General features: G+C 40.9%; 1 protein-coding gene across 1 annotated transcript in view; it reads left to right on the top strand.

Moving 5' to 3' along the window:
- prex2 (phosphatidylinositol-3,4,5-trisphosphate-dependent Rac exchange factor 2) overlaps window positions 1–26,229 on the top strand; it is a 94,206-nt gene that overhangs the window by 50,000 nt on the left and 17,977 nt on the right. The window contains exons 23-36 of the mRNA XM_039617481.1: window positions 1,145–1,306; window positions 3,643–3,865; window positions 4,645–4,852; window positions 7,721–7,900; window positions 8,160–8,254; window positions 8,601–8,683; window positions 10,408–10,498; window positions 12,313–12,441; window positions 13,397–13,438; window positions 15,260–15,357; window positions 15,450–15,596; window positions 19,294–19,396; window positions 19,504–19,647; window positions 19,751–19,865. Coding sequence (XP_039473415.1) covers window positions 1,145–1,306; window positions 3,643–3,865; window positions 4,645–4,852; window positions 7,721–7,900; window positions 8,160–8,254; window positions 8,601–8,683; window positions 10,408–10,498; window positions 12,313–12,441; window positions 13,397–13,438; window positions 15,260–15,357; window positions 15,450–15,596; window positions 19,294–19,396; window positions 19,504–19,647; window positions 19,751–19,865 — 1,820 coding nt within the window. The remainder of the gene's footprint in view (window positions 1–1,144; window positions 1,307–3,642; window positions 3,866–4,644; window positions 4,853–7,720; window positions 7,901–8,159; window positions 8,255–8,600; window positions 8,684–10,407; window positions 10,499–12,312; window positions 12,442–13,396; window positions 13,439–15,259; window positions 15,358–15,449; window positions 15,597–19,293; window positions 19,397–19,503; window positions 19,648–19,750; window positions 19,866–26,229) is intronic.

Below are 26,229 nucleotides of genomic sequence, written 5' to 3'. Positions count from 1 at the left end.
ACCTTTTAGATGATGGATAGTGGTGCTTATTACCAAAGAGCAGCTCCTTGCTTGGTGAGGGATAGCAGCAGACAAGATGTGAACAGACTTTACATCTTGTCTGTGTTTTAGCTGGCTCTTGAGCAGGAGACTACTAACACACGACACTTTTCTCCTCAAATTTGACAAGATACACAAATTCCACCATAAATTCCAGTGTAATGTTTTTGTTGTCACTAAATCCAACAGCTTTCCTGCTGTGCAGATTGGAGTGGAGCTTGAAGCTAGTGAAAAGAGACAGCTTTATTTTAGTCGTGTTAGTTCTCAGCTGGGCTAAGTGCATGCTTTTTACATCCCAGCAGTGATGTTCACAGAATGATCATTATTGATTTAAGATACACAGAGGATGGAAGATTCACTCAGACACAGATGCACACTTGCTGATGTGGGAAATGAAACACAGTTTGAAGCGTATTTCTGCCAAATTTCATGATGAACAACATCTGTCTTGTTTATGGTAAATTAGACAAGATCACATTTGGGTACATGTTTTTAAGTTGATCTAGATTTACTGTTCTTGTCCTCTAAAGTCTGTGAAAGCTCTCTTCTAAATACGGCCGATGACATGCACAAAACAACACTTGCCATAACTTCTCTCACTATATGCAATATCTCTTTTCTCCCAAGTAAAATTTTAGTGTTATTATAAACATCTGCTCTCGCATTCCACGCCGTCCTCTGAGATCTGTGTGATGTTGAATTTTAATGTTGGTTACGCTGTCGGGGTGCATGGGTTGTCTTGTGCTTCAGTCTCTTCCTGCTGTTACATTTCCTCCCTCGCTTTCCTCCCTCCTCCACTGGGCATCTCATTAAGAAGGCTCAGAGTTTTGCGTGTCTTATTGTCTTCGTATCTAATCTCTGATTTGCAGTCTTCATATCTCCGTGCACGTGCAAATTTTTGGATATTGGAATTAAACTGCTGATGAAATGCTGCAGAAAAATCTGCCCTCTGTCCAATTTTGATCTTGTTTTCGACTGAATAAGGAGCTTGGTCATTCATTTACATCCCATTAGTTCCTCCAAAAGGGATTTTTTTAAAAAAAAAAAAGAAACATTTGCATATCATTTAATCAACCCTGACTTTGTTTACTCTTTCTGAAATCAGATCTTGGAGGTACTGGCGCGTAATGATGATGCGCTGGTGCAGATGTGTGGAAGGTTGATTTCCAGCTGTGATCTGATCCCAGAGGAGCTGCGGGTGCGCCTTGGTGCCATGCATAGTGAGAGGGCAGAGCACATTAATCGACGCATCACTAACTACAGAAAGGTAACTGTTTGGAGGGCCTTGAGCAGTCTCTCGTCACCATGCTAAACTGTACAGCTTGGAAGTGTGAGTATGGACAATTCTCTAAAGACCTACAATAATAGAAACAGGATGCAGCTGTGCATAGATCCACAACATGGTTTTGCTCCTGAAAGAAAGACTGGGGATCCTTTCTGAAAGCTGTAAAACATCGATAGAGTGTAACAGGACTTGTAGAGGGATTTTCACTACATACTGACTAAAAATGAAAAGAAACTTTAGTGTTAAGGACTTTAAGTACACTGAAAAGGTACAGACAAGGTACACATGCATATTTTTCTCACTGTGCTGACTTTGTTTCCATTAAAGTATCAAGGTGCATCAGTCAGTAACTGGACTGGACCGTAGTACAAACAAGTTCAACCAAGAGCTCAACTATCAGAATGCTTCTTAGCGGCACATGTAATGAGTGGTCGTTGACCTTCAAGACTAATTAAGCCAAAGTGTCTTGCTGACTTCCACACTTATTGCTGACTTTGTGATTGTGTCCACAATATAGCGCTTTGGTTTCAATTACAGCTGGTAAATGACAGAGCCAAAGCATTTTCAGCACTTTTCATTCACATCTGCAAGCATGTGTCTATAGGCAAAACAACGCATGCAAGTGTGCGTGAGAGAGAGAAGATCTGACTCAACATGCGATTGTGCCTTGGATTCATTACTAGTCACTTATAAATATCTCTGCATAGCCACAGCCAGTATTTTTTTGTTGTGTAAGATCCCCTCATGCAGCAGAGCATTCCTTCTCAGACCCCTAGAGAAAAAGAGCAAAAAAATGTATGTAGAGAGAAAAATGAAATCTGTGTGGGACAGGAAGACGGAACAGAAAATGATTAGAAGGAGACATGAGCTTGGAATAAATTTTCCTGACTTATTCGGAGATCGTGTGGATGCGTTAAATGACTCTTCGGTCTCTGAAGGTCACTTCATTGTCCATGTGAATCATCTGTTCAGTTGAAACAACAGCTTCACACTCCAGCTTTAAGAAATAAAAGATGAGAAATGTTTGCTTAAAGTTATTTTTTTCAGGCGTACGCTATGTTAGGCTTGTGTTATCTGCCTAAGATGCTAAAACCTGATCTGATGGCCTAAAGCATCTGTTGTATATCCAAGACAGGATTCAGGCCTGGTGGGGGTGGGTTCACGCAAAGTGCAACCAAGTAATGCAAAGAAAAAAAATACCTTCATGATATTCTGTATCAGCTCTATTGGTGAAAACGTCACTGCGTGTTATGTTTTAACAAATAAAGTGCAACTCTTAAAAAAGAGGTTTCCTTGCATAACAGGGTCAGTTTGGGGTAGAATAAAAATGAATATTGGCGCTGCAGTCAGTGTTAACTTTTGCCTTATACCAGCACAGTTCCGACACTCTCCCCACAGAAAGACCGCATGTTTGACCGGTCTTTTACAATGAGTTCCGACCTCTGAGCACTCCGAGCACTCCACCAGCTGTTCAGTTTGCTTTCTACTGCGCACAGCTGTAAACATGGCAAAGCGAAAGAGGAATGATGTCACCGGTGTAGCTAGGTGTAACTGAAATGGATTAACACAAGGCAGCCATCCTGACACGAGGCTTTCGTTTTGCCATTTTCTGTTTACATTCTTTTGCCGCTAACACCTTCTTACAGATGATATCATGCACGGTTAGTCGGGAAGGAATGTGTGGGCTGTGGTGTCACAAAAAAGCAAGATTTTATGACTCGGTGATCCCTGGGCCGGCACAGTGACCATCAGAACAGACAGAAATGTAGTCTAGTCTGAACCAGACGTCCTAAAACACAATTTTTATTTAAAATGTGTTTGATATTACTGCGCTGAAAATAAAACCACTGCTCTGGATGTCGTTAAAGCTGAACCTCCAGTCGTCATTACAGCATGATGATACGAGCTGCTGTGCACCGTTTTAACTCCGTTCATATCAATTTAAATGATAAATGGTGATGTTGAGGTCTGGAGTTCTTCACATATGTAAGTAATGATAATCTCATGAGTCTGTCTTGGATCTTTCATTCAGTTTAAATATTTGAGTTTGAATGTTGAGAACATACAGAAATTGGTGTTTATTCTTTTCTTTTAGGACCAGATGTCACGCATAGTATGTAAAAACAAAACAGCACATTTAGCTAGATAAATACACTGTTATGTTTCACATGAGCTGCATAATGCAAATATTCTTCCTTTTGTAGCCCAACACCTACCAGTGTATCAAAAGGTGGCTTTCACTGCTGTAATTGCTGTGATTGTGTAAAATCTTAAAAGAAAATTGTTGTAACTATTGTAATTTATTGCTCTTGTTCCAGTTTTCCCGGGTACTCAAGAACAGGGCATGGCCCACCTTTAAACAGGCAAAGGCCAAGGTGTCTCCTCTCCATAGTAGTGACTTCTGCCCCACTAACTGTCACATTAATGTGATGGAGGTGTCCTATCCAAAGACCACAACCTCTTTGGGTAGTGCGTTTGGTGTGCAGCTGGACAACAGGAAGAATACGCTGGAGAAAGGAGGCCGCAGCAGTGCTGAGCAGGGTGAGCATAACAAAACCCACCTGGACAGTGGAGGAATTTTACATATTGATTGATATGTCTGTATTTATAGGTACATGTAAATAGAAATACAGTACATAACTAAATACATTGTACATAAAGCCATCAAGTTGCTCAATAATAGCTCAAAAAGGAGAGGAATGCAGTTTACTTCACTTATATGAGCCCCATAAGGGCAATTGGTCCCCACAAGTATGTAACATTTCAAAATTTTGGTCCCCACAAAGATATGTAAACATGTACAAACACACACACATAAAGCTATATAAACTTCACAAACTATAATTATATATATTTATTAATTTTAATTCTTTGTAAGTTGCGCTTGGACATTGTTGTAATTCCACATTTAAACTATTCCACAATTTTACACTAAATATGAATATAGAAAAACGTCTTCTTCCCTTCAGAAAACTGCTTCTTTTGATTTAGTGCACCTCTTAAATTATAAGCCCCACCTCCCTAAATATTCATAATGGTTACTACTAACCTTACATTATAAGGTTAGTAGTGCTGTTTTTCCTCTTCGAATTTAACAATAATATTTATGTCAAACCATCCGGTTCAAAAGTTGCTGTTCACACCAGAGCTCAAGGTATTTGTTTCATCAGAAAATAGAACACATTTTTAAAAAGTCATTTTGCATATATCATTGATAATTTTGGCCCTACCACTCAACCCTGTGGTATGCCACACACAATGTCCAGCTTTTTTTAAATTTGATTTCTACTGTTTTTTTTCCTTCATGCTTCTATGTTCAGGTAAGCTGAACCCCATGGTAAATGTGCAGCACACCATCACAACTATGGCAGCACCATCGGGTCATAGCCTGGGACGGACTGAGGGCCACGGCCTTCGTTTCCTGCTCAGAGAAGAAGACCTGCTCACCCTGGATGCATATCAGAAACTTCTCTATAAACTCACTGCTGCTGTCAAGGAGATGGAGACACATGGCGCCCACATTCATGAGTGAGTAGCTTTGTGTGCATACCTACTCTCAATGAAATATGTTTCATTAATGATCACAGACCTTTGAAACCAGATTGTGTCATATAGCATGCTGTAACCAAAGTAACATGCATAATAAATGTGCAATAGCTGGTCATTAGTAAACATGCAGCACCTATGAACGCTATGCATGTGACAAAGATTTGGGCAGAAATGTGTTGATTTGGATTTTTTTTTTTTCTATAACAACAGAATTTTTGCTGGAAAAGTAGTGTGTGGCCAATCAGGACTTTGGCATGGTTGTTTCTGTTATGGGACTCATTATTTGGAGTCACATGAGGCAATGGAAAGGAAATGGGAAACACTCCTCCTGTCAAACTCAGCCACACCACCCATGAACCAGGAAGTAGTGTCTCACGTAGGAGGGCGTGACGCTCGATGACCTTTTCCTCAGTGACCTGCCTTTAAAGAGAAACTTCTGTCAGTCTGTAATATTTACTGGTGGAAAGCTAACTGGTTATAATGTTTGTTATGAAAAAGAGCCATTTGGGTGATTTAGTCATTAGGAGTCTTCTCGGCTAAGGCAGCAACATTCGGAGAATGACATTAAACATTGCAAGCGGAGCAGTCACCTAACTGCGGTAATAATGAGCGGAGTCCACAGCAGGGCTCGTAATGAGTGAGTCTGGACAAATTTCATTATGCTCCTGTCGATGGCAATTAACGTAGTCGCATCCATGCACACTGAAATGGTCCAAGACGTATCCACCAAAGCGAAAGTGACCTTTAGCATCAGCTATCTGTTCAAACATGCGGATACACACGAGCACTTAAGGAGCTTGTTAAGGCTGAGCTGTAAGGTTGGGCACGAGTGATACTAATAGGATGCACTGCAAGCATCAGCAGTGTGAGTGAATCTCTTTGACCTTTTGTGGGTGCTTTGAGAACTTTAGCAGATTAGTTTTCATTAACCTGTTCACAAATTGGCCAAGGGTCATTATTACTACTTTAACTGCTACAAATACTACAGGCACCTTTCCCTCCCTCTCTTAGCTTGTCTAAGCCTGTCTGTGTCTTTTTCTTTATCTCATTTCCTATCTCTTGATGTATTTGCACCCATCAGCATGGATACTGCAGACTGACATTCTTCACTCACTGTGACTCTTCCTTTTCTGTACTGGGTGTGGTCAGCTCTGACAGCACTACTTGAAGGATGTAATAATGAACTCGGGTGACTATTTTGTGCATTATGTTACACACAGTCCTCTTCCGTTCCCAACATCAGAGGAAGTCTACGGTACATTTGTGGCAGATTAGAAATATCCGTAAGCAATTTGGGAAAAGCAAACAACTCCACGTTATATAAGTTCTTGGCCGGCCAGTGAGGAATCCATTTTTGAGGCTGTGACCTGTGAACCTTTGTCTCCGGGGCCACTGAGAAGGCTTCGCAGCTGTGTGAGGACATTCCTGGCGACGTGCGTTATATCAGGGCCTCCTCCCTTCCTGAATCCAATACCACCCGTTTTCATATCTTTTCCTTATTCTTTGCACATTATAAAAAAGTGCCTTGACTAGCAGTGGGTGGAGAGCTATAGGATCCACTGACTTATTTATCTGACTATGGAGTGAAGCATTATGCAAATTTCTTACTGTGGAACGGCCTGATGTGGAGCTTTTGTAATGCAGAAGCACTTACAGATGCAATAAATGTGATGGAAGTCTAATAGTTTAATGTGTCAAAGTGGGTTAAAGAGCTTCCTGTTGGAGATTAAGAGATCTTTCTGATTTGGTGCAATAAGCAGTGATGTACTTTGGCCTGCTCTCATTCTCTTTTTTCCCTTTTTTTCTGTCTCTCTCTTTTGAAGCCACTTCTCTGATCCAGTCATTGTTATTCTGCTTTGCTCCCTCGCCCCAAAGGCCCCAAACTGCGTTCACTTCTTTATTAACCAATAGCCAATCACAGAGCCTGGAGGGCTTCTCCATGGCGATGGAATGCCACTCAGTTTTACAAGGGGCATTGTGGTGCCTCCTGGAGTGGACCTTAATGAGGGCATCTTTGTGGCCTAGTCAGCCTGTGAATGGGTAGAAAGGGGGTCGGGGGAGGAAGGGGGAGATGGTGAGGAGAGGTGTTGAAAATCATAAAAATAGGCATTAAACTGGAATGCATTTGGCTTCCATCAGAGAGACAGGTTGTTTATTTTTGATGCATCCCCTCCCCTCTGCCTCTGAAACGTCTTGGAGGCCAATGGTGTGACACGATGGAAAATGCAAGCAGACACAAATTAAAATAAGTCTGAAATGTAAACAGAAATCGCGTGTCAGTGTTTTGCGTGGGGAGAGATTTAAAAAAAAAAACTAAAAAAAAAAAAATCCCTAGCCTAGAATTTATTGGAATATGGCTTTAAATGCCACCATGTGTTGCTGCAACTGTGAAAATATCCCACGTAGCCTCTTCCTGCTTCTCTGATAGCTGTCTAACAGAATACAAGCCAAGGGTAATAATAAGAGCGGAGCTGATCTCTGCAGCCGTGCTGCAGCGTGTTGACACAGCTGCACCTTGCTACATGTTTGAACCTATTAATACGATGCCGATCCCTGACATCTGAAGCTGTTGTGCGGAAGTCGAACACAAACAGACTGGGGTTTGAGTTTGGCCTGCTCACTCAGCTGTGGAAGCTTACTACATTTGCGTGGGCTAAAGTGCAGACTGTATGCACCGATGAAAACGTTTCAGTGCTGGGACATGTGTAAGATCATGTGTATGATCAAAGGAGCTGCTGTTATCATGCTGCTTTGTTTCTAGATTTGGATGAACGTCATAGTTTTAAATAACCCTTCCTGCTTTTCTTCCTTTTTCCCCCTCCTTTCCTTCCTTTCTCTCTCCATCAGCCTTCTATCCTCCATCACCCATCCTCCAGCCTCAGAGGTGAGAACCCCTGAGAGCTACATTACGGGAGAGAGTGAGGCAGAGAAGGGTGAAAGGAATGGGAAGAAAGTCTGCTTTAATATGGCAGGGGACGAGCAGGAGGACTCCGGGCACGACACAATCAGCAACAGAGACTCATACAGGTAAAACCAAAGTCAAACATGGTCACACAGGGTGATCGAATTTCTGAGAGTCTTTATCATTTAAAAGATTTTCGAAAAACAAGTAGCAAAGTTGTAATATAAAGCAATATTTATGTATAGCTTTTCATACAATAAATGCAGATGCACGTCTTAGTTTTCCATACCTAAAGTGTATGATATCAAACCTATCCATATCAGTTATTATGTGCACCTCTAAAGTATACATCATCTTAAATTTTTTTCTCAAATTTCTTATCAGTGACTGTAACAGCAATCGAAACTCCATTGCCTCCTTCACCAGCATCTGCAGCAGTCACTGCAGCTCCTACGTTCACAGTGACGACATGGACTCAGGTATACAAAATGTAACAATATGGACACTGTTATCCTCCACATAAAGCTTATCAGTATAAATCATGTATGAGTTGTATTTTCTGTGTAATATCCTCATGATTGATCACATTAAGTAACCTGTGACCATGCAGCAGTAGGGAGGAAAACCCTGTTTCAGCTCAGTGTCATAAACCGTAACCTTTGTCAGCAGTAATATTATAAAAGGCTGTCTTGTAACAGTTATTAAGTGAAACTGTGTATTTGAACTAACTAGAATGCACTGGACTTTCTGTCCACATACAGTAAACCTATGCACTGGTTTTACTACAGTACAGTTGTGTGATCAGTTGTAATCCCACCTCTGCAGGAGATGAGATGCCCTCGAGTGTGTGGCTGTCCCATGATAAGCAGAAGAAGCTTCACAGCTTTCTAGAGCACCTGTTTAGCCAGGTGGGTGAAATATGACTTCATAAGTTTCTTTTACGCAATTTTATTTTCCCAGGACATTCCTCAGACTTAATGTTGGTTATTGGACAATGACACATTTTCTGTTATTTAGCCTCTGAACACCACAGTGCACAGTTTAAATCCAGCAGTCAAGGTGTGATTGAAGTGGAGACATACATTTTTATAATACATAGTCTTCCACTTCAGTGGAACCAGGACACTAGTGTTTAAGTGGCTAAGAGTAGTTTACATTAGGCTTACGGCCAGGTGAGGTGTGCCTCCTTCTTATTCCATTCTGTGAATTCAGAAGATAAAAGATAAATTGATTCCCTGTTCAGGTGTCATTGCAAGTGAAAGAAGCCATCACTATGCTAAAAAACAGGACAAAGCAAAGACTTTGAGAGTGGACAAAATGAACAATATGGTACTAAAAAGACAGAATACCCATCTGACCCTACAACACCAGAAGCCCTGAAAGCCCACAGAAGACAACTAAAGTGGATGGTTACGAAAAAAAACTGTTTAAAAGATCCATCCAGGTGAAGAACACTCTTGAGGAGGTAGACATATCATTGTGAAGGTCTTCAATCAATTTATATTCATGAAGTTCACAACAAAGTGCAAACCAGCAGTTACACTCTTGAGCTCCACATTTTCTGTGGAGGCAATGTTACAGCATGGGATTCAGCCAAATGCTGCAAAACTGACTGGACACTGAAAATAGACAATAGCACAAAGCTTACTGCAAATCAACCCAAGCGTTTCTCAAAGCAGAGATAGGAGATATTCTTCTGTGGCCAAGTCAGTCTCCTGATCCCATCCCTACAGAGCATGCTTTTCAGTGACTGGAGACAAAACCAAATGCAGACCCCCCACAAATAATCAGCAACTCAAAGCGACTGCAGTAAAGACCTAATAGAGCCTCTGAAGGGAGGAAATACAGCATTTGGTGATTCTAGGCTTCAGGCAGTCACTGCAAATGATTTTCATCCAAGTATTAAAAACAATCTTTATATTTAAAATCCTGTTAGTTAGGAACTGTGTATAAAAATAGCTGTAATTACAAAACAGTTACGGCAATTGCACTTCAATCACATCGGTGTCATTGTCCAAACACTTGTCCCCTTTTTGTTGCCTGGTTAAAATGAAAGAAACATGTTATTGTGTCGCCTAATGGTATTGTGTGATAGTTCTGATTTCCTTGTGCGTTAACACAAATATGAGACCAAAGTGCACAGGGAATGAATTTCAAACACAAAGAAATGCTCTTGTTTCATGTGTAACTTATTGTTTTTTCCAAAGGTCAAATGTTTATTGGGGCTTTTGGGTATGAAAAGCAGGAATTGTGTATTTTTGAATTGTGCTCAGGAAGGGAAAAATTGCAAGAGACTTAATGATCCTTGACCTTTCTGGAACCTTTAGAGCAAAGACCGACCAAATCTTATTACGTGTTTTATGAGGACATTTCAATCGGCAGAGGACAAGCACAAAAAGATAAGCGGTGGTTGGCTGTCTCTGCTGTGCAGTGTGTGAACAAAGCACAAACTTTGTTCACTGGGGCTCTGTCGGCGTGTGTATGTGTGTTGGAGAAAGAGCAGGAAAAGCAGGTGTTGGATATGCCTGGGCAGTTTTTTGCTTTCATCCACATCCACATGCAGTACTTTCGATCCGTACTTAGTGGGGAAACTGTATCAAGTGCATCAGCTTGACCCTGGTTCTGTCTTCAGGTGGACTCAATCACTAGCATGCTGACAGGAGCAGTAGTGGCTCGGGCATTTGAGCAGACCAAATGCTTCACACCTGGAAGAGGATTACAAGGTAAGACAGCCCCTTGTGCCGGTGATGTCGTTACTGCTTATGTAACGTTCCTTGTGGATGGAAAAAGTCTAACCTTTTCATTAAAGCTAATTACTAATGTGTTTTCCTCTGTGTTATATTTGCATCGTTTTGGGAGAAAGGACAAAGAAAAAGATGATGCTAGAGACTCTTGAGCACCGACGGCACCAATATGGACATAAAACAGAACAGGCACTGAAAAATGTTGCAGCCGCCCGCACATAGGGGCAGCAACTTCCTGTTGTGTAATGAGTGTGTGCACAGACTTTGGGGAAAGTGTTGTAGGTGGATTTGAGAATGTTTAAAAAAACCCAAAACAGATTCCCAGCCATTTCCCCTCTGCCTCTGTACTTTTCCACTTCTTTTTACTTTCAGCCATTGTGGTGTCCTTCCCTTTATAGTGCTGAAATAGCACCACTTAGTTGGGTACTCATCTTCACTTTACGGTTATTGTAGTGCTACTTACAGTCAATGGAAAATGTGACCCTATAAAAGCTCTTGAGCTTGTATGCTATATGATCGTTTAATTTTACTCTGTTTATTTGCTACCTGACCTCCTCCTAGCCTTGGTTTTTAACCGCGTTTTCTATTGTTGTGTTTTATCTCTCTAACAAAAATGTAGCAAATGTTACTGGAAAGGACAGAATTTACCCTTTATCATTCCCCACAACAAATTCAAACTAGCTTACATTGCCCTTTTATCCTCCGTGGAGCGCTATTCGGATGACTCAGTCCATTTTAAGATAAGAAAAGCGGTTGACATCAGCAATTGTTTTCTTTCTGTCTTTGCAAAAATGCTATCTGTTTTATATCCCGGTGGTTTGTATTGTGCTTAGCTCTCATATGACAAAGTTTGTTTATTTTATGTTTTTTGAAAGTGACTTTTATGAAGTGCGTTGTGCAGTAAGAGGGGAAAAAAATAGAAAATTACCCAGTGATTCTGTCATGTTGATTACTAAAGCTTGCAAACACTCCGACCTATTTGGCGCACAGCCTCCCCTCTCATCTACAGCTGTCCTCAAGTCGGTGCAAATATGCTTGAACTGAAAATAGGTCCGCTTCTCTTTGTGGGTTTGTCTATCTGTGTGTGTGTGTGTGTGTGTGTGTGTGTGTGCGCCTGTTTGTGTGTGGGTTTGTACGCATAAATTCCCTCAGGACGCCTTGATCAGAGCAGATCCATCACAACTCCAGTAATGTGTGTGGTTGATAGCAGAGCAAATAGGATTATCTGACAAGTAGAGCATTCCTGCGTCTCACACCCTGTCTGTTGCTCTAAGACACACAAAGCCCCTGATAACGGCCACCTTTCTCTCAGAGATCTGTTGTTTTTCAAAGTAAACTTTATTACAAGTCTTTCTGTATAGTTTTTTTTTTTACAGGTGTTACATCAGATTGACATGCTTTTATACTCATTTTTCAGCACTGTCTGGGCGAGGTGATAAAAAGATTTGATGGCAGGAGTTTAAAATTGATTAATAAAAAAGAAGTGTTGCTTCTGGACATCAGTGACCTATAATTTTCTCTAGAAAGATTGAGCGAGATGGCGCGGCTTGACAAGGAAAGAGAAAAAGATGAGGTTAAGCAGACTGATCTAGGCAAGATATTTTTTTTCGTAAGTGCTTTATGTGTCTTGAACTGCTTTAGAGGCAGAACGGATATTTTTTTTATGCAGTTTTTCTCATTGACTGGCAATCTCTTTATGCAAAGTGTGCCTCACAACTGATATAGAGTACATGCAGTGATGTAGCTGTGGTAGACCCATGCTAATTTGCCATGTATGTTTGTGTTTCTGTCAGAGTTTCAGCAGGAGATGGAGCCCCGAGTGAGCTGCACCAAAAAGTTGCGTCTGCACGTCAAGCAGGATCCCTGGAACCTTCCCAGCAGCGTTCAGGCGCTCACACAAACCATAACTAAATATGTTGAAGGTCAGCGTGTACCCGAGCACCTCCTCACATGGTCAACATGCGCACCCAGCCCCTTACACTTTATGCTTTTTCAATGCTCAAGCCATATAGCTTGCTCACACGGTCACATCAAATATTTATCATGGATAGAACATGTCTGGCTGGAGAAGAAATGTGCTTTAAATTGACAGAGTATCCAGTAAACCTCGTCGCATTTATGAGATGTAATAATAACCTCTGTTACAGTTGTGTGGGTACAGGCAGTCCCACTAACTGCAGCACTTTCCTTAACCTTTAAACCTGAAACCATCCTGGGATTCATAAATTGGAGGAACAGAGGTGGAGCTGAACACATGCAGAGAATTAAAGAGCTGCACTCTGTGAGATTCCTTTATTTATTGATTTTTATCCAGAGAGGCATTTCGTCCATATTTATTCCCAACGGGAGTGTGTGGTTTTTGTGTTCGTTGGCAGACAGATTAAATACACAGACACATACAGTAATACTGTACATGTACACATGGACACACTAGCACTAAATTCCCAGATACAAACAAAGGCCAGCCACACAACACTCCTGGGAAAGGTGAGCGGGCGGTCACGCTTGAGAAAAGTCTACTTATTAATAATAAGCAGAGGCCCTGTGTATGCTACTTTTTTCCCTCCTCTTCCCATGATGGCTTTTCAAGCAGTGCAGCCTCCTGCTAGTATACCCAGAGCTCTGAGATGACTATAAACAAATGAGGATTTATGTTGTTATCTTTGCCTCTGGTTGTTTTTATGATGTTATGTTTTTTTTATGTGCTCAGATGGAGTGAAGTTACACAGAGTTGTCCTATTTATGACTTTAAGACTTTAAATTTAAAGTATAGGTCAGTTCAGTTAAGGAGAAATGGGTCTGTTTGATTTGATAAAAGGTTGTCCACTGCCTCACTGAATTTCTTTTATTTAATTTTAATTTTTTGGTTTTATTCAGAGGTGAAGACTCGACTGCTCTTGGTCCTGCTACAGTATACAGGTTTGTCCCTTCCTTTTACACTGAAGATTTACTCTGTTTAAATACAGATTGCAATAGCAAATTAATTTTAGGCCTTTTTAAGAGTAAAACCCAAAACAACACTCAGACATCGCTGTGTGCTCGTGACCCAAACTCAAAGCTCAGTAAGATAAGATAATGAAAGCAACACACATGCAGACACAAAACATGAAAGAAAAGGGAAAGAATTAAGTCACATACCTACAACACAGAAAATAGCTTCATATGTGCAACTGTAATTATAGAGCACATTTTTCACTTTGTGTTACAGTTATAATTCAGTTCAGGTTCATTTCTATAGCACCAAAACACAACGACAGTTGCTTCACATCATAAAGACCCAACAATTATAGAGAGAAAACCCAAACAATCAGATGACCCCCAAGGAGAAAGCACTTGGCGACAGTAGGGAGGAAAAACTCCATTTTAACAGGAAGAAACCTCCAGCAGGACCGGGCTCGGGGAGCCATCTGCCGAGAGGGGTTGGGTGTGAGGAGGGGGAGAGAGAGGACAAAAGGCACAATGTGGATGCGAGCTAGAGATTGATATTAATGATTAAATGCAAAATATAAGAGTCAGAAGTACATTGCCATATGTAAGGGTTAGATCGCAGTTTCTTACAATAGAAGGTGTCAGGAGCCCAAAAATTGAAATCCCTCCCATCTGGCCATCACTTTAAAAAAACATTAATAATCATTCACCTGATTAATATCATGTGCCTTGTATATGAGAAGCTGTGAAATAAAATATCAGTTCCCTCCCTTAAAAATGGAGGTTTCTACTGGCCTTCAAATCTGCTGTCAATGACGAGGACATCCAAATATTTTAAGGATTTCGAGCATCCATCATCTTTTGTTAACTTGAGCTACACTCCTGAGAGTCTGTAGTCATAGAGTAGCAGGTATTTCCCCTGAAAACTTTGAAGGAACTGGGTCAAGTACTTCTAATGGATTTTGGATAATAGCATTTTAAAATGACCCATCAAACGCTAAAAAACCACTAAAACCACCCCTACCTTTATCCTTTGAAATACTGTTTTGAGAATGACAGTGGGGACCTGAAATTTAGCATAATTCCTATTATGGATAGTCTCAGAAGGCATTGCAGGTGGACAGTGATGTATTATAGTTACAGGTGTATGATTTAAAGAAAAACAAAATCCCATAGTAAAAAGGTTGGGAACCACTCCATTAAAAATAACTTCCACATTGCCACAATGAAAGCTATAAATCAAAATCTATAGGACTACTTGTGTTGGCGCTATTATACTGGAGAAGCCAGGACAGAATAACTGCTGATAAAACTCAGACATTACGCTCATTTACAGACCCCCGGGAACTGGGTTAATAGTGTCAAAAAGTTTGCGGTCATTCCCTGCAACATTCACATTATTCATTTCTGAGGGGTTCATGAACCTATTTTTAACTCAGTTGGATTGCTGAACTTTTTAAAGGGGCCTATTTCTCTGGAAATTATGGCAGCCAATTATTTTCCGCTTGGGCACACCTGTCATTTGCTCTCGTTTTTTTCCTGATACATTATTTAATACCCAACACATGTGGGGGGGGAGGGGAGGGCAGCCTTTTGTTCACCTTACTGAAAGTCTCTTTAATTACCATAACAGACCTGTGGCACTTGTTTCTTTGACCCTCATTGCTTTACACTGCAGTTTTTAATCTTGACTCTTCACTCTGTTGTTTCTCTGTCATCTTTTCCTGAATGGACTTCTCAGCTGCTTTCACTGCTTGAGCTCTTTACTCATCCTGATTTTTCAGTCTCACACCTCTCTTTGTTTCATTGCAGACTCAGAGATCCAGCTACGTCGCGATATGGTATTCTGTCAGTCTCTAGTTGCGTCTGTGTGCGCCTTCTCCGAGCATCTGCTGGCTGTCCTCAACCAGGTAAATTATGTATGTGAGTTGTTTAGAACTGGGAATTAAGATACAGTTTTTTTCCTCAGCTCTCTGCTTAGCTTTTCTGTATTTTCTCTCAGTTCTGCAATGTAGGGAAAGACGTGGACCAGGAAATCCCTGACTCCCAGGACCTTCAGGAGGCCCAGGAAGCTAGCCGTCGATGGCTCGAGCAGATTGCCAGTGCTGGGCTGCTGTTCCACTTCCAGTCCCTCCTTTCGCCCAATCTGGTGAGCGACAGATTGGATATAGACACTGTGAAAACAGGAGTTTGCTGTTCAGTTTGTTGTAAATAATCAAGTCTGTTACTATGCATATTTTTGCATTATATAAAAGTAAATGTTATTTTTAAATGACAGTTATAACCATAGTCGCATCAGCTAAGTGCTATCAGGGGACATCATGTGTTTAGAAATCCCCTTGCTCACATTTGTATTTTGTTTGGCACATTCTCCCTGGGTAAGTGAACTCCTGCCATGCATGCTTGACATCCTTGGAGATTCTGATGGTTTGTATTTACTCTTTCTATGAACGGGTCTCTGTTTGTGGAGCAACATGACCCCTCTTGAATTTGAACCTAAAAGGCTTTAATTTCTAGTCTATAATTCATGTGGTGGTAAGAGATATGATGTGATATATTACTTATCTTGCCAGAGCGCCTTTCATGTTCTGATAAACAAACAGCATACCAAACAATCAGTCATATCAACCAGTATTGGCTGCTGAGTTTCAGAATCATGTGAAATATGTTTTCACAGGACTCACATGTTGACTCAGTAACTACTAGTTGCACAGGACCTTTGGCCTGTGTTTGTTTTTTATGTTATTGTACAGCACTTTGGTCAGCTCTGTTGCTGTTGTTAAAAGTGCTATATAAATTAGTGGTATGGCCCGCTCATGAACTTTAACATTTAACTTGCTAACTGAGGCTTGTAGAGTCTAAGATGCAGCTCTTGGGCTTTTTGCTGTTTTTCCCAGCCTTGCACAGTTTGAGCTTGGGATGAGTCCATTGTGGCGTTGTGTTAAAACACATCTGAATGCTCCAGAGCTGCAAAATCACCAAACTTCTGCTTTTATAACAGTGCTCACACTTGCTAATGATCACTTTTTCTCATGACTGTATGTTATGAGCTACGCAACAAGATTTTGCTTTGAGCTACAGCTCAGTCATTAACTGCAGCTACCAACTAAGATACTATTTATGTGGATTTTAAACATTTATCATCATCGATCAATACGCCACTACCAAGTTGCATGATGGACCTCAACTATAAAGCAATATTTTCAAGATCCCAGTTGCTACTGCTGTGCTCCATCTGTTGTTTCACAGGTATCGGACAGCTTCCTGGTCAGCGTAGTTACTGTTCACACTGGATCTGCTAACTCAAGGTGTCCTCACACAGCAGACCTCAAATGCCTTAAAAACCAAAACACGTAGTTGTTTTAGCTTTGTTTTTGCCAGATTGTTTTTTAGCACACAAGTCTAGGCAGGAGTTCATTATGAACAGCCGCTGCTAATACCGAGCCAAGCACAGACTGCAACCTCAGTGGGATCAATATTAACATTTCCCACCAAGGTTTTTAATAAATTCAAATGTGTCTTCAACCAAGTTCGAGAAGCCAGAATTTTAGTTTATGTAGCTGAAGGACTGGTGATATGTTTTTGAAAGCTGTTATTTGCTTCTATACCGCCGTTTGTGGATGACTGTTTATTTAAGTTAGAGGGGTAGGTGGCTTATGTCAAGACCTAGGAAATGATGGTCGATTCTCTTTGCCTGCTGCCATACTGCCTTTTTCTCTGCACGCCTTCCCCTCTCTGTCTGTCTCAAGAAATTTCTCTTTCAAGTGTCTCTGTGGAACAAACTAGGGCCGCGGTACCTGCAGGTGATTCCAATGAAATCTCAACACGTTCCTTTTCAGGGCACCGCATGAAAGGCGGTATGAGTGGAGCTGGGGACGCTGTGAACGTGTGTGTGTTTGCGTTTTTGTGTGCACTGAATACCGTGTGTGTCGGGGGTAATGTGTTTATGTCACATCCTCTGAGATAAACTTGCCCACACACACAGCAGGTGTCACTTGGCAGGACAGTGGGTACCCTTCTGTCACATGTCGGGCCATCTCAAATGTGTTTTTAGAAAAAGGCCCTAATCCTCTTCCACCGCTGCTCCTGTTTATCCCTCTGCATATGGTGGATGGAAAGCAGAAGAGACGGGGGAAGAAATGAAATGGGAAGAAGGGTGACTGAGGAGCGCAGTGTGTCAGAATCAAAATATTCAAGGTGCTATCACTGTGGCCACAAGCAGACGCGCTTGCCATTAGGGTTGCCTCTGTGGATGTTTGAAATGGAAACATGTACAAACACACAGTCGGAGATATATAAGCAATCAATCTGAAGCAAATATGGACATATCAATGCTAAAGTGCTGTGCCACTACAAATCTGAGTGATGGTGCACTTAAATTTTTTTTTCAGTGAGGACCACTGTACTGCAGTCAAAAGAAGACTGTTATTTCCATCTGCAGTAATTTTGTATTGGGCTTGAGCAGACACACAAAGTTCCACATGCATGTATGGAAGGATGAGGATAGCTTCCATCTGCATAGATGAAAAGTTAGTGTTAGTGATGGTGAGAGCACAGCAGGATCCCCTGTAAAGAGCAGAGCATGCGTCAGTGGCAACTTTTATATTTATCAGATAAATATAACTGTATGGGTCAGACACAGCGCAAAAAAAAAACAAAAAAAAAAAACATACAGCATGAAAATGAGAGCAGTGTTGGAGGTGGATTACATCAGTTAGTTTACATGCATGTGGTCTTTATACACACTTAAAAATGTTACTTAGAAGACCCAATGATTGTGAAAATCTAAGGTCCTTCATCAGTTAGAGTAGGCAGGGGTGGTGTAAGAAACTACAAATATAATATATTATAAGATGTGTATATATAAAGTTATTTTTCATCTCTTCAAGTGTGTAGCATGTTAATATTAAAGGATTATTCTATTCTATTCTATTAACAGTAAGACGTGCAAAATGTCAAACTAGCCAAAGCCAACACTAAAGGAAAAAAGTAAAACAAAGCAAAAACTGGTTGGATAATATGACTTCTCTACTGTGATCATCACAGATTAATGGTGAAGCTAAATTATGATTTACCCTTGTTGAACTGTGTATCAGCTAACAAGATTTGCAGCCTTGTAAACCATGAGGTATTATAAATTATTAAGCCACCGCTTGAATGTGAGAACTTCATTATTCTCCTCTGGAGGAAGATTATATTTGCTGTTGTTGGGGTGTATTCTACATGCATGCAAACTCAACACAGAAATGCTGCAACTGGCTGGAGGATTCAAACCCACCAGCCTCTCCTGCTGTGAAGTCACAGTGCTGACCTCTGCAACACCCTGCTGCCTGTGTGGAGTTTGCATGTTCTCCTGGTGCCTGTGTGTGTTCTCTCCAGCTACTCTGGCTGGATGATGTGTTAAGTGGTGATTCCAAATTAATCCCGTAGGTATAAATGTGAGCGTTCCTGGTTGTCTGTCCTGTTGAGTTAGCCCTGCACCACACTGGTGACTTGTCCAGGTGTACCCCACTTCTTGCCCGGTGACAGCTGAGAGGAGTTTCAGCCCCTTTGTGGCACTGAATTGGATAAGCGGGAGAAAATGGATGGATGGAGGCATGCATTGCGCATTACAGATTAAAGGTTAAAATGTCTTATTTGGTGGATGGGCCATAGCTTTTTCCCTTCTGAAAACCAGGTGTCGACATTACCCACAACCTGGCTGCATCTTACCTGGTAAACATTATACTAATGGCTAATGTGCCCTCAAGCAGAAGTAGTTCCCCTTTTATTTAGGATCTGTGGTTAACCGGCCATTACATTTTCCCCCTTTTACAAACACTTTTGTGCTCTTATTTTCTTTTCAGACTGATGAGCAAGCCATGCTGGAAGACACTCAAGTAGCCCTAATTGACCTGGAGAAAGTCACCTTCTACTTCCAGGAATTTGAAGGGGAGCCTCTTGTTGCTAGTATGTACTCTGTTTTAGTTCACATTAGCATCTTCTGACGGTTATCATTACAGAGTTCTGATTGCTATTAATAAATTCTAAACTCTTCCTTTCCTCTCCTCTGGCAGACATGCCCATTTCATACCAGGTGGAGGGCAATCTCCAGGCCCTGAAGGTTTGCTTCTACCTTGAGAGTTTCTACTTTTCTCAGCTGCCTTACAGGCTGAAAAACGGAGGTGGTGTCAAAATCTACCCTGTGCTCTTCACACAAGGTAGAGTGAGCCTACCTGCTGTAAAAAGATCAATCCTCACGTTATGCGTGGTCAGTATATGCAATGCCTTTATCTTTCACTTGATCTGTTGATCCCTTTTTAGCGCTCGAGAGTATGGAAGGATACTACTACAGAGATAATGTGTCAGTGGAGGAATACCAGGCCCAAATCAATGCTGCCTCATTGGATAAGGTCAAGCAGTACAACAAAAGACTGAGGTATTGTAAATGACACACACACATGGATGGATTAGATAGATCCAATAGGTTGTAAAACACAACATATCATCCAATAACACGAGAATCCTTGAAACAGAAAATAAAAAAATCTCTACACTCTTAGGTGGATTAAAAGTAAATTAAAAGTAAAAAAAAAATAAAGGATAAATAAGAGTTACACAAAAGGCTACTGGAATGTCTGCTATGCTAATATGCGTATGAACTGTATGAGTCACACACTCACACTTTGAGATTGCGTTCCCTTTGTGATTTGGCTTTTTTACAGTCTGATATAAATCAAAACGACCTCCAATTCAGTCAGACTTGGGTGTCAACACCCAGCGGGGCCTCAAGGTGATTGGCTGAGAGAAGCACAGCGGGAATGTTTTATGATTGGCTGCGAACGCACTCAGCAGGGGGAAGCAGTGATTGGATGAGGGCGCCCAGCATGTCACCGTTGCTGATGCAGAGCATTTACAGCTGCTGCACTCGGTTCCCTCGCACCACATTGGTTTGCTGCACACCTCTGTGAGACCCTCTGTGATTGGCCAAGCGAGGATAATTAAATATGATGAAAAGAAACGAGGAGAAGACGCCTTCGGGAGTAATAAATGAGAACTTAACTTTATTTAACTTCCTGAAAATGGGAATGAGCGAGTGTACAGTTGTGGTCAGAAGTTTATATATTCTCAGCATGGGCGTGAATGTCATGGTAATTTGTGGTCTTTTAGTGATTTCTTTGAACTGTTCTTTTTCCAGGGTGGAATGATTATACAGCACATGTCTTTAATGACATTAAAAAACAAATTTATTTTTTAATTTATCTAATCCAGACAGGCTCCTGGGTTTTTCCTAACATCCTAACCAATTTCCTCTTATCTGAGGATGACAGTTTGGGTCTTCTTCCAGACCTTGGCAAAGTGATGCCCCATCCGAATAACTTGTATTTGCATACAATTGTTTGAACTTAGAAATGCCTCCAAGAAACCTTTTAAAACACGTGTAAATGTGTAATTCTTCTTCTTCGTAGATTTTCAATGAGTTTCTTGGACTTTCTCGTTGTTCTGACTATTGGTGAGTTCTCTCAAACAAATCCTTTTTGTGCTTCAAAGAGTTGTAATCAGTCACGATCACCTATGAGAAGTTAACAGGTCTTGGTCTTGTCAAGCTAAAAGATACTGTAGAACTTTCAACACTTTTAAAAACTTTAGGTGAGTGTATGTAGACATTTAAGCCTATATGTATAATTTTAAGCCCATGTGAATGAGAGAAAAATCCAAAATAAATTCAAACTCCATTAAAGATGTAATCTGTACAATCATTCCAATCTGGAAAAAGAACAGTTCAAAGAAATCATTAAAAACCCCAAATTACCATGACTTTCATGCCCCTGATGAGTGGATGTGAACTTCTGACCTGCAGTTTGCACGATGTTGTCAGAGGATCGCTGCAGTTTTATTGAAGAGGCTAGCTTGTGATTTCACAGAGCTGAAATCACATTAAAACCAGCTGTGTATAAACTGGAAATTCTTAGACTATCTAATTTAGAAGTTACATGGGGCTTTTGAAGTGTTACAAATGTCCTGTTGCAAGATGAGAGCTTAATAAATATATAGGCTGATTTTCTTTCAGTTATGATGATTGGACACAAATTCATCATAGAAGAAAGCCTTCTTTACGTCCTTCTGCCAGTGTAACTAAGAGTCCTGTTACATCAACACTAAATAATGATGATTTTTATAAACTATCCTGGTTCATAAAAATGAGCAATTCTTCTCATGGAGAGATGTTTAAAGCCCAGTTAAAATATGTTTCCCTCGCTGAATACCTAGAAAGTTCGACGAGTTGACATGTCAGCGTCGACTAAACATCTGCTGCAGGTCGGGCGGATAATTAAATACACAGCAGATCTTGTATCAGAACTTTTTCTTAGCATTCAGGGACGGGCTGCTGTGGGGGTTTGAATAATTTAAGGTTTGAGCAGTCGCGTGCCACATCAGTACCGAACCACTCAAGCAAAGTGTTCATTTACTGGGACTGCTTTCTGGGGAGAGTTTTTAAATTGTTTGCAATGTTTAGTTTGGTGAGTGTTTTGCGAGTATCAGATTGCCCAAAGCAGAGTTTAGGAGAGCAGATTTTGCTGTGCATGGGGCTTTTCGGCTTGCCCTCCTAACTCCTTGTGCGTCAGATCTCCTGGGACTCTACAACCTTTTTAATAGTCAAATATTGCTATTTTGTTGCATCTCTTTCATCTCATCAGCTCCATTTCTGCAGACTGCATTGAAGATAAAGGTTATCAGTATCTAAAATGTCATTGGTCTAACCTTTTCATCTTCTTTCCTATTGTAACCTTTTCACATGAATTATCCAAGCAAACTCTTTTGTTTCTAAATGGTGCAAACCATACATGTACAGTAGGAACTTTCTGGAATTTAGCCATGTTATTTAGGACAGCCTTTGGTTTGACATGTGTGCACATGTACCGTAAATGTCTGTACACTTATACCTTTACTTTAAAAAAAAAACTTAAATTGAATTGACAGTACAGGCTCCAGCATTAACTCAGAGCAGATGTGTCTTACAGGCAAGCAAGTGTGGCTGGTGATTTTTGGGAGCATTAGGGGTGCTGGGTAGGGATTTGGAGAGGCAGTGTGCTTCAGGGATACAAGCAGAGTGAAACTGTTGGAGACTGTGCTCTTCTCAAATACTGCTTTTCAGCAAAACCTGTTGCAGCATAAAACGGCTGATTATTTCAGTTGAAATCCAATAAGCTCTCTAAGCTCTCAAGACAGTTTTCAGGCCTCATGCTGTATATATACCGCAGTCTAGTGGGGTGAATCAGGGGGTGTGGAGTTGACATATATATCTGCTCCCAAGCAACGACTCTACAAAAAGTCACCTTTTTTTTTAGAGCAGAAAAAGTCTGGGCAGCAGTTTGACTTCTTTATTTTCTGCTGATGTGATTCCCTGCAGCAACACCAGCGACAAATCACAATGCAAAGAACACGAGCTGAGCACATTAACTTAACTGCAACTGTTTGTCAGTAATTGCTTCCACCTCTGAGGTGGAATTATTTCTGTTGTGCATTACTTTGAATATATAATGTTTCTATCATTTTCAGGATTAATCATGTCATGAGAAAATCTCATTTTTCTCCTTCTTTTGGATGCCCCCTTGTAAACCTCCCCATTCACTCTTGCTGCCATTCATTTTTCACAAATCACATTTTGTGGGAAAATACTGTAAAATGAAATCTGTCCAGTGAATTAACGATGATTAATACACGTGATGATCCTCAATGAACTTTTTGCCGTCTTTGAATTTGTTCGAGCTTTAGGGTTGTCCGTATCTCAAAGCAGTGTTTTTATTGCACCCCGGTTTCATAATAGAATTTGAAATGGTGAAAAACATCTATTTTCATTTATTAGAGAAAGTGGGGAGGCGTCACCATGGCAACCAAGACAACAAAGCTTTCAGAAGAAGTGGGAAACCATCATCGTTTTCTAAAGCGAACCCAGTAGTTTTTAACGCTGTCTAAATGTAACCAAGTGAATTCTTTTTAATCAATAGCATATTTAAAAAATAATAGAGAAGCCATGTGAAAGCCAGTGATGTGGAGGACTTGAACTTTAGGTCTCTGCGGTGAGCAGTGCGGTGATTTAATCACCTCACTGAAACGATAGTCACTAAAATGATGTGTATATCAGGAATAATGAAAAATCAAGTTAAGGATCACAAAACGCGCACAAATCAATACTGCAGCTTCAAATTTGCTAGGGAATCATTCATTGTCATTCATTTATATGAAAGTGAAGTAAAGCCAGATGTAAACAACTGCCCGTTTCTGCTCCCACCCGGAGTGTTTCCTTGTTTTAAACGTCACAAAGTAAACAGTCCCAGGTGGTTTTCAGTAGTCAGTGCTGTGGTCTCACTCCGTGTAATATTACCAGCAGTTTTCTTTTGTCGGGTGCCATGTGTCATCCGGCTGACCACAGACCAGGCTGTGATGTCACTCCTCTCTCCGCTGCAGAGTTCCAACCTCGAGCACCTCGTTATCCTTGGAGTTCAGCCACAGCAGTGTTGGGTTAAACCCACGCTGTGGGCCGGAGCCAGAGGCTGACTGACAGACAGACAGAGCGCTGAACACACATTACTGAACTGAATGAACTGCAGGGCTGAGGGTTGAACACTGTCTTGCTGTCGACTCCCTAGACAGATTCCCATTATTCCCAAGAACCCATGTGCATTTGGGACCCTGAAGGTGTAGTTATTTAGAAATTAGATTTATTTATTTTTTTAAAACTAACATTTCTTTATCAAATGCTGGCAGTGGAATCATTTTGAATTAAATAAAATTAAAGGTAAAGAGAGCTTCTCATTATATTTTCCTCTTGTGGGATCCCATTTAAAAGAAACAAGTTTTTCTGCAGTAACGATTTGGGGTTTGCGTGCATCATTTTGTACATGCGGTGCATTTCATTGTGAAATGCTGAAGCGGAAGGTAATATTTTATGTCTACATCAACTAATATTTTTGTGCTTACCCTGATCTTTGCCAGCATGTGTTGTGGCGGATTTCAGAGCGGTAAATAATACCACGATCTGTGTCTATGGCTTCCACTGCTCGTACCCACAAAAAGACAGCATGATCTGTGCGAACCCATCATGTCGGATGAAGTCACTCACAAGTTTAACCACAAAACATGAACTCATGGGCCAGAATGGGTTAGTCAGCGGTATATAGAGCCAGAAACTGCACCCACGTTTTCAAGCTTGCATAAACCATCTTAGCTGACATGTGCATTTATCTAAAAGGACCCAGAAACACTGATGTGTTCAAAAGTGACAGATTCCTTAGTCACAGGTTTGCGGTTCGCTTAAATTGCATGCAAGTTCCCTGTCATGCAAAAATCACAAAGATATTGAGTTTGTTTGAGGGAATAAGAAAACTCTGTCAAAATGGGTAGAAGTAGATGGAAAGAAGAGAATCCCCACCCCCACCCCATCCACCTCCCTCCCTTTAGGATCAGTAATAATAGAAGAGGGAAGATTGAAATGGTGAAATGGCAAGGTGGGATTTCAGAGAGGGGATGAGAATGATGGGTTGAGGGGAGTGTGTGCAAGAGAGAGTTGGTCAGGGAAAGTAGATTGAAGAAAGGAGAATCAGAGCAGAGAGCACGCAAATGCATTATTCAAAGAGAGAGGGGGGAGAGATTATTGCAGGTTCATGATTTTTATCACATTTTGCTCTTATTGACAAGACCTTTCAGGAGGGACCTGGGTTTTCCATGTAGATACACCCTTCCAGTGCAAGACTATAAAGGTGCAGCAGTCGCTAAATGTAGTCTGCTGGTGAATTGTATGTGCAGCATATTCTTGTTGCAGGTGTAACAGTAACTGAGAGTGTAAGCAGGAAGCCTCAGTGGAGAAACTGCAATGTTGTGCTGCAGCCACTGAGCATTTCTCCCTAATTAAAACACATTTGGCAGTAACGGGGGAAAATGTTTGGCAGTTGATGTCCCTCTGATTTTAAAAAGAAGAAAAAAAGCTTGATTTATGTGGATATAAAAATTCTACACAGTCTGACAAATGCAGTATAATGATTCTGTGCATGCTGGTTGATAAGCAATAAATTTAGATGTATAGCTCTATCCCATTGTTGGTTTATATTATTAGACTGTTTAATGTTTTGTTAATTAAACACTCATTTGTCATCACACCGCAGCTTCTTCTAAGACATTTGCGCTCATAGATACTCTACCAGCCATATGGACCCCATAATCATATCGCTGCACTTTACGTTGTTTAAGCAAAAGTGTTTAATGCCTGTCACAGGCTATATTTTCAAGTCTAACACCGTTGCAGTATTCCCTCATTCCTTTTTAGATTTCACTTGCCTGCGGCTGGAACAGAGCATAGATGTGTTAAAGTGCCAAATGTCCATCAATGTGATTCACTTGATTAGTTAATGGCTCGAGGTAGGTTTATCCTATACTTGGATAGCTGCATGTATCCACTCCAGCTGGCATCCTCAAAAACAACAACAAAAAAAGGCATGTAAATTTATACCAGCATTAAAAGCCTCCTGGGCAGCTTCCTTGGCGCAGATCTCTCAGGACACATCCTCAGTATATGCCCAGAAAATGAGATGATGAGTAGTTTGACATGACTTTAGATTGTTCCGCATGCAGCACAGTGCTTAACATCACCAGTATGTAGCTGTGCTCCAGTAACACAGTTTCTACCTCTAACCGATGGTGTTTTTCCTTCCTCTTGGCTTACAGCAGTATTGTTAGTTATAGCAGTAGCTACTGTGGCAAATTCTTCCATTCGACATGCATTAGCACTGCGGGACTCTTAAACG

The sequence above is a fragment of the Oreochromis aureus genome, linkage group 9, assembly GCF_013358895.1.
Source record: "Oreochromis aureus strain Israel breed Guangdong linkage group 9, ZZ_aureus, whole genome shotgun sequence".
NCBI classification, from domain to species: Eukaryota; Metazoa; Chordata; class Actinopteri; order Cichliformes; family Cichlidae; genus Oreochromis; species Oreochromis aureus.
The sequence above is the reverse complement of the archived record's forward strand: the minus strand, read 5'-3'. Positions and strand labels throughout refer to the sequence as shown.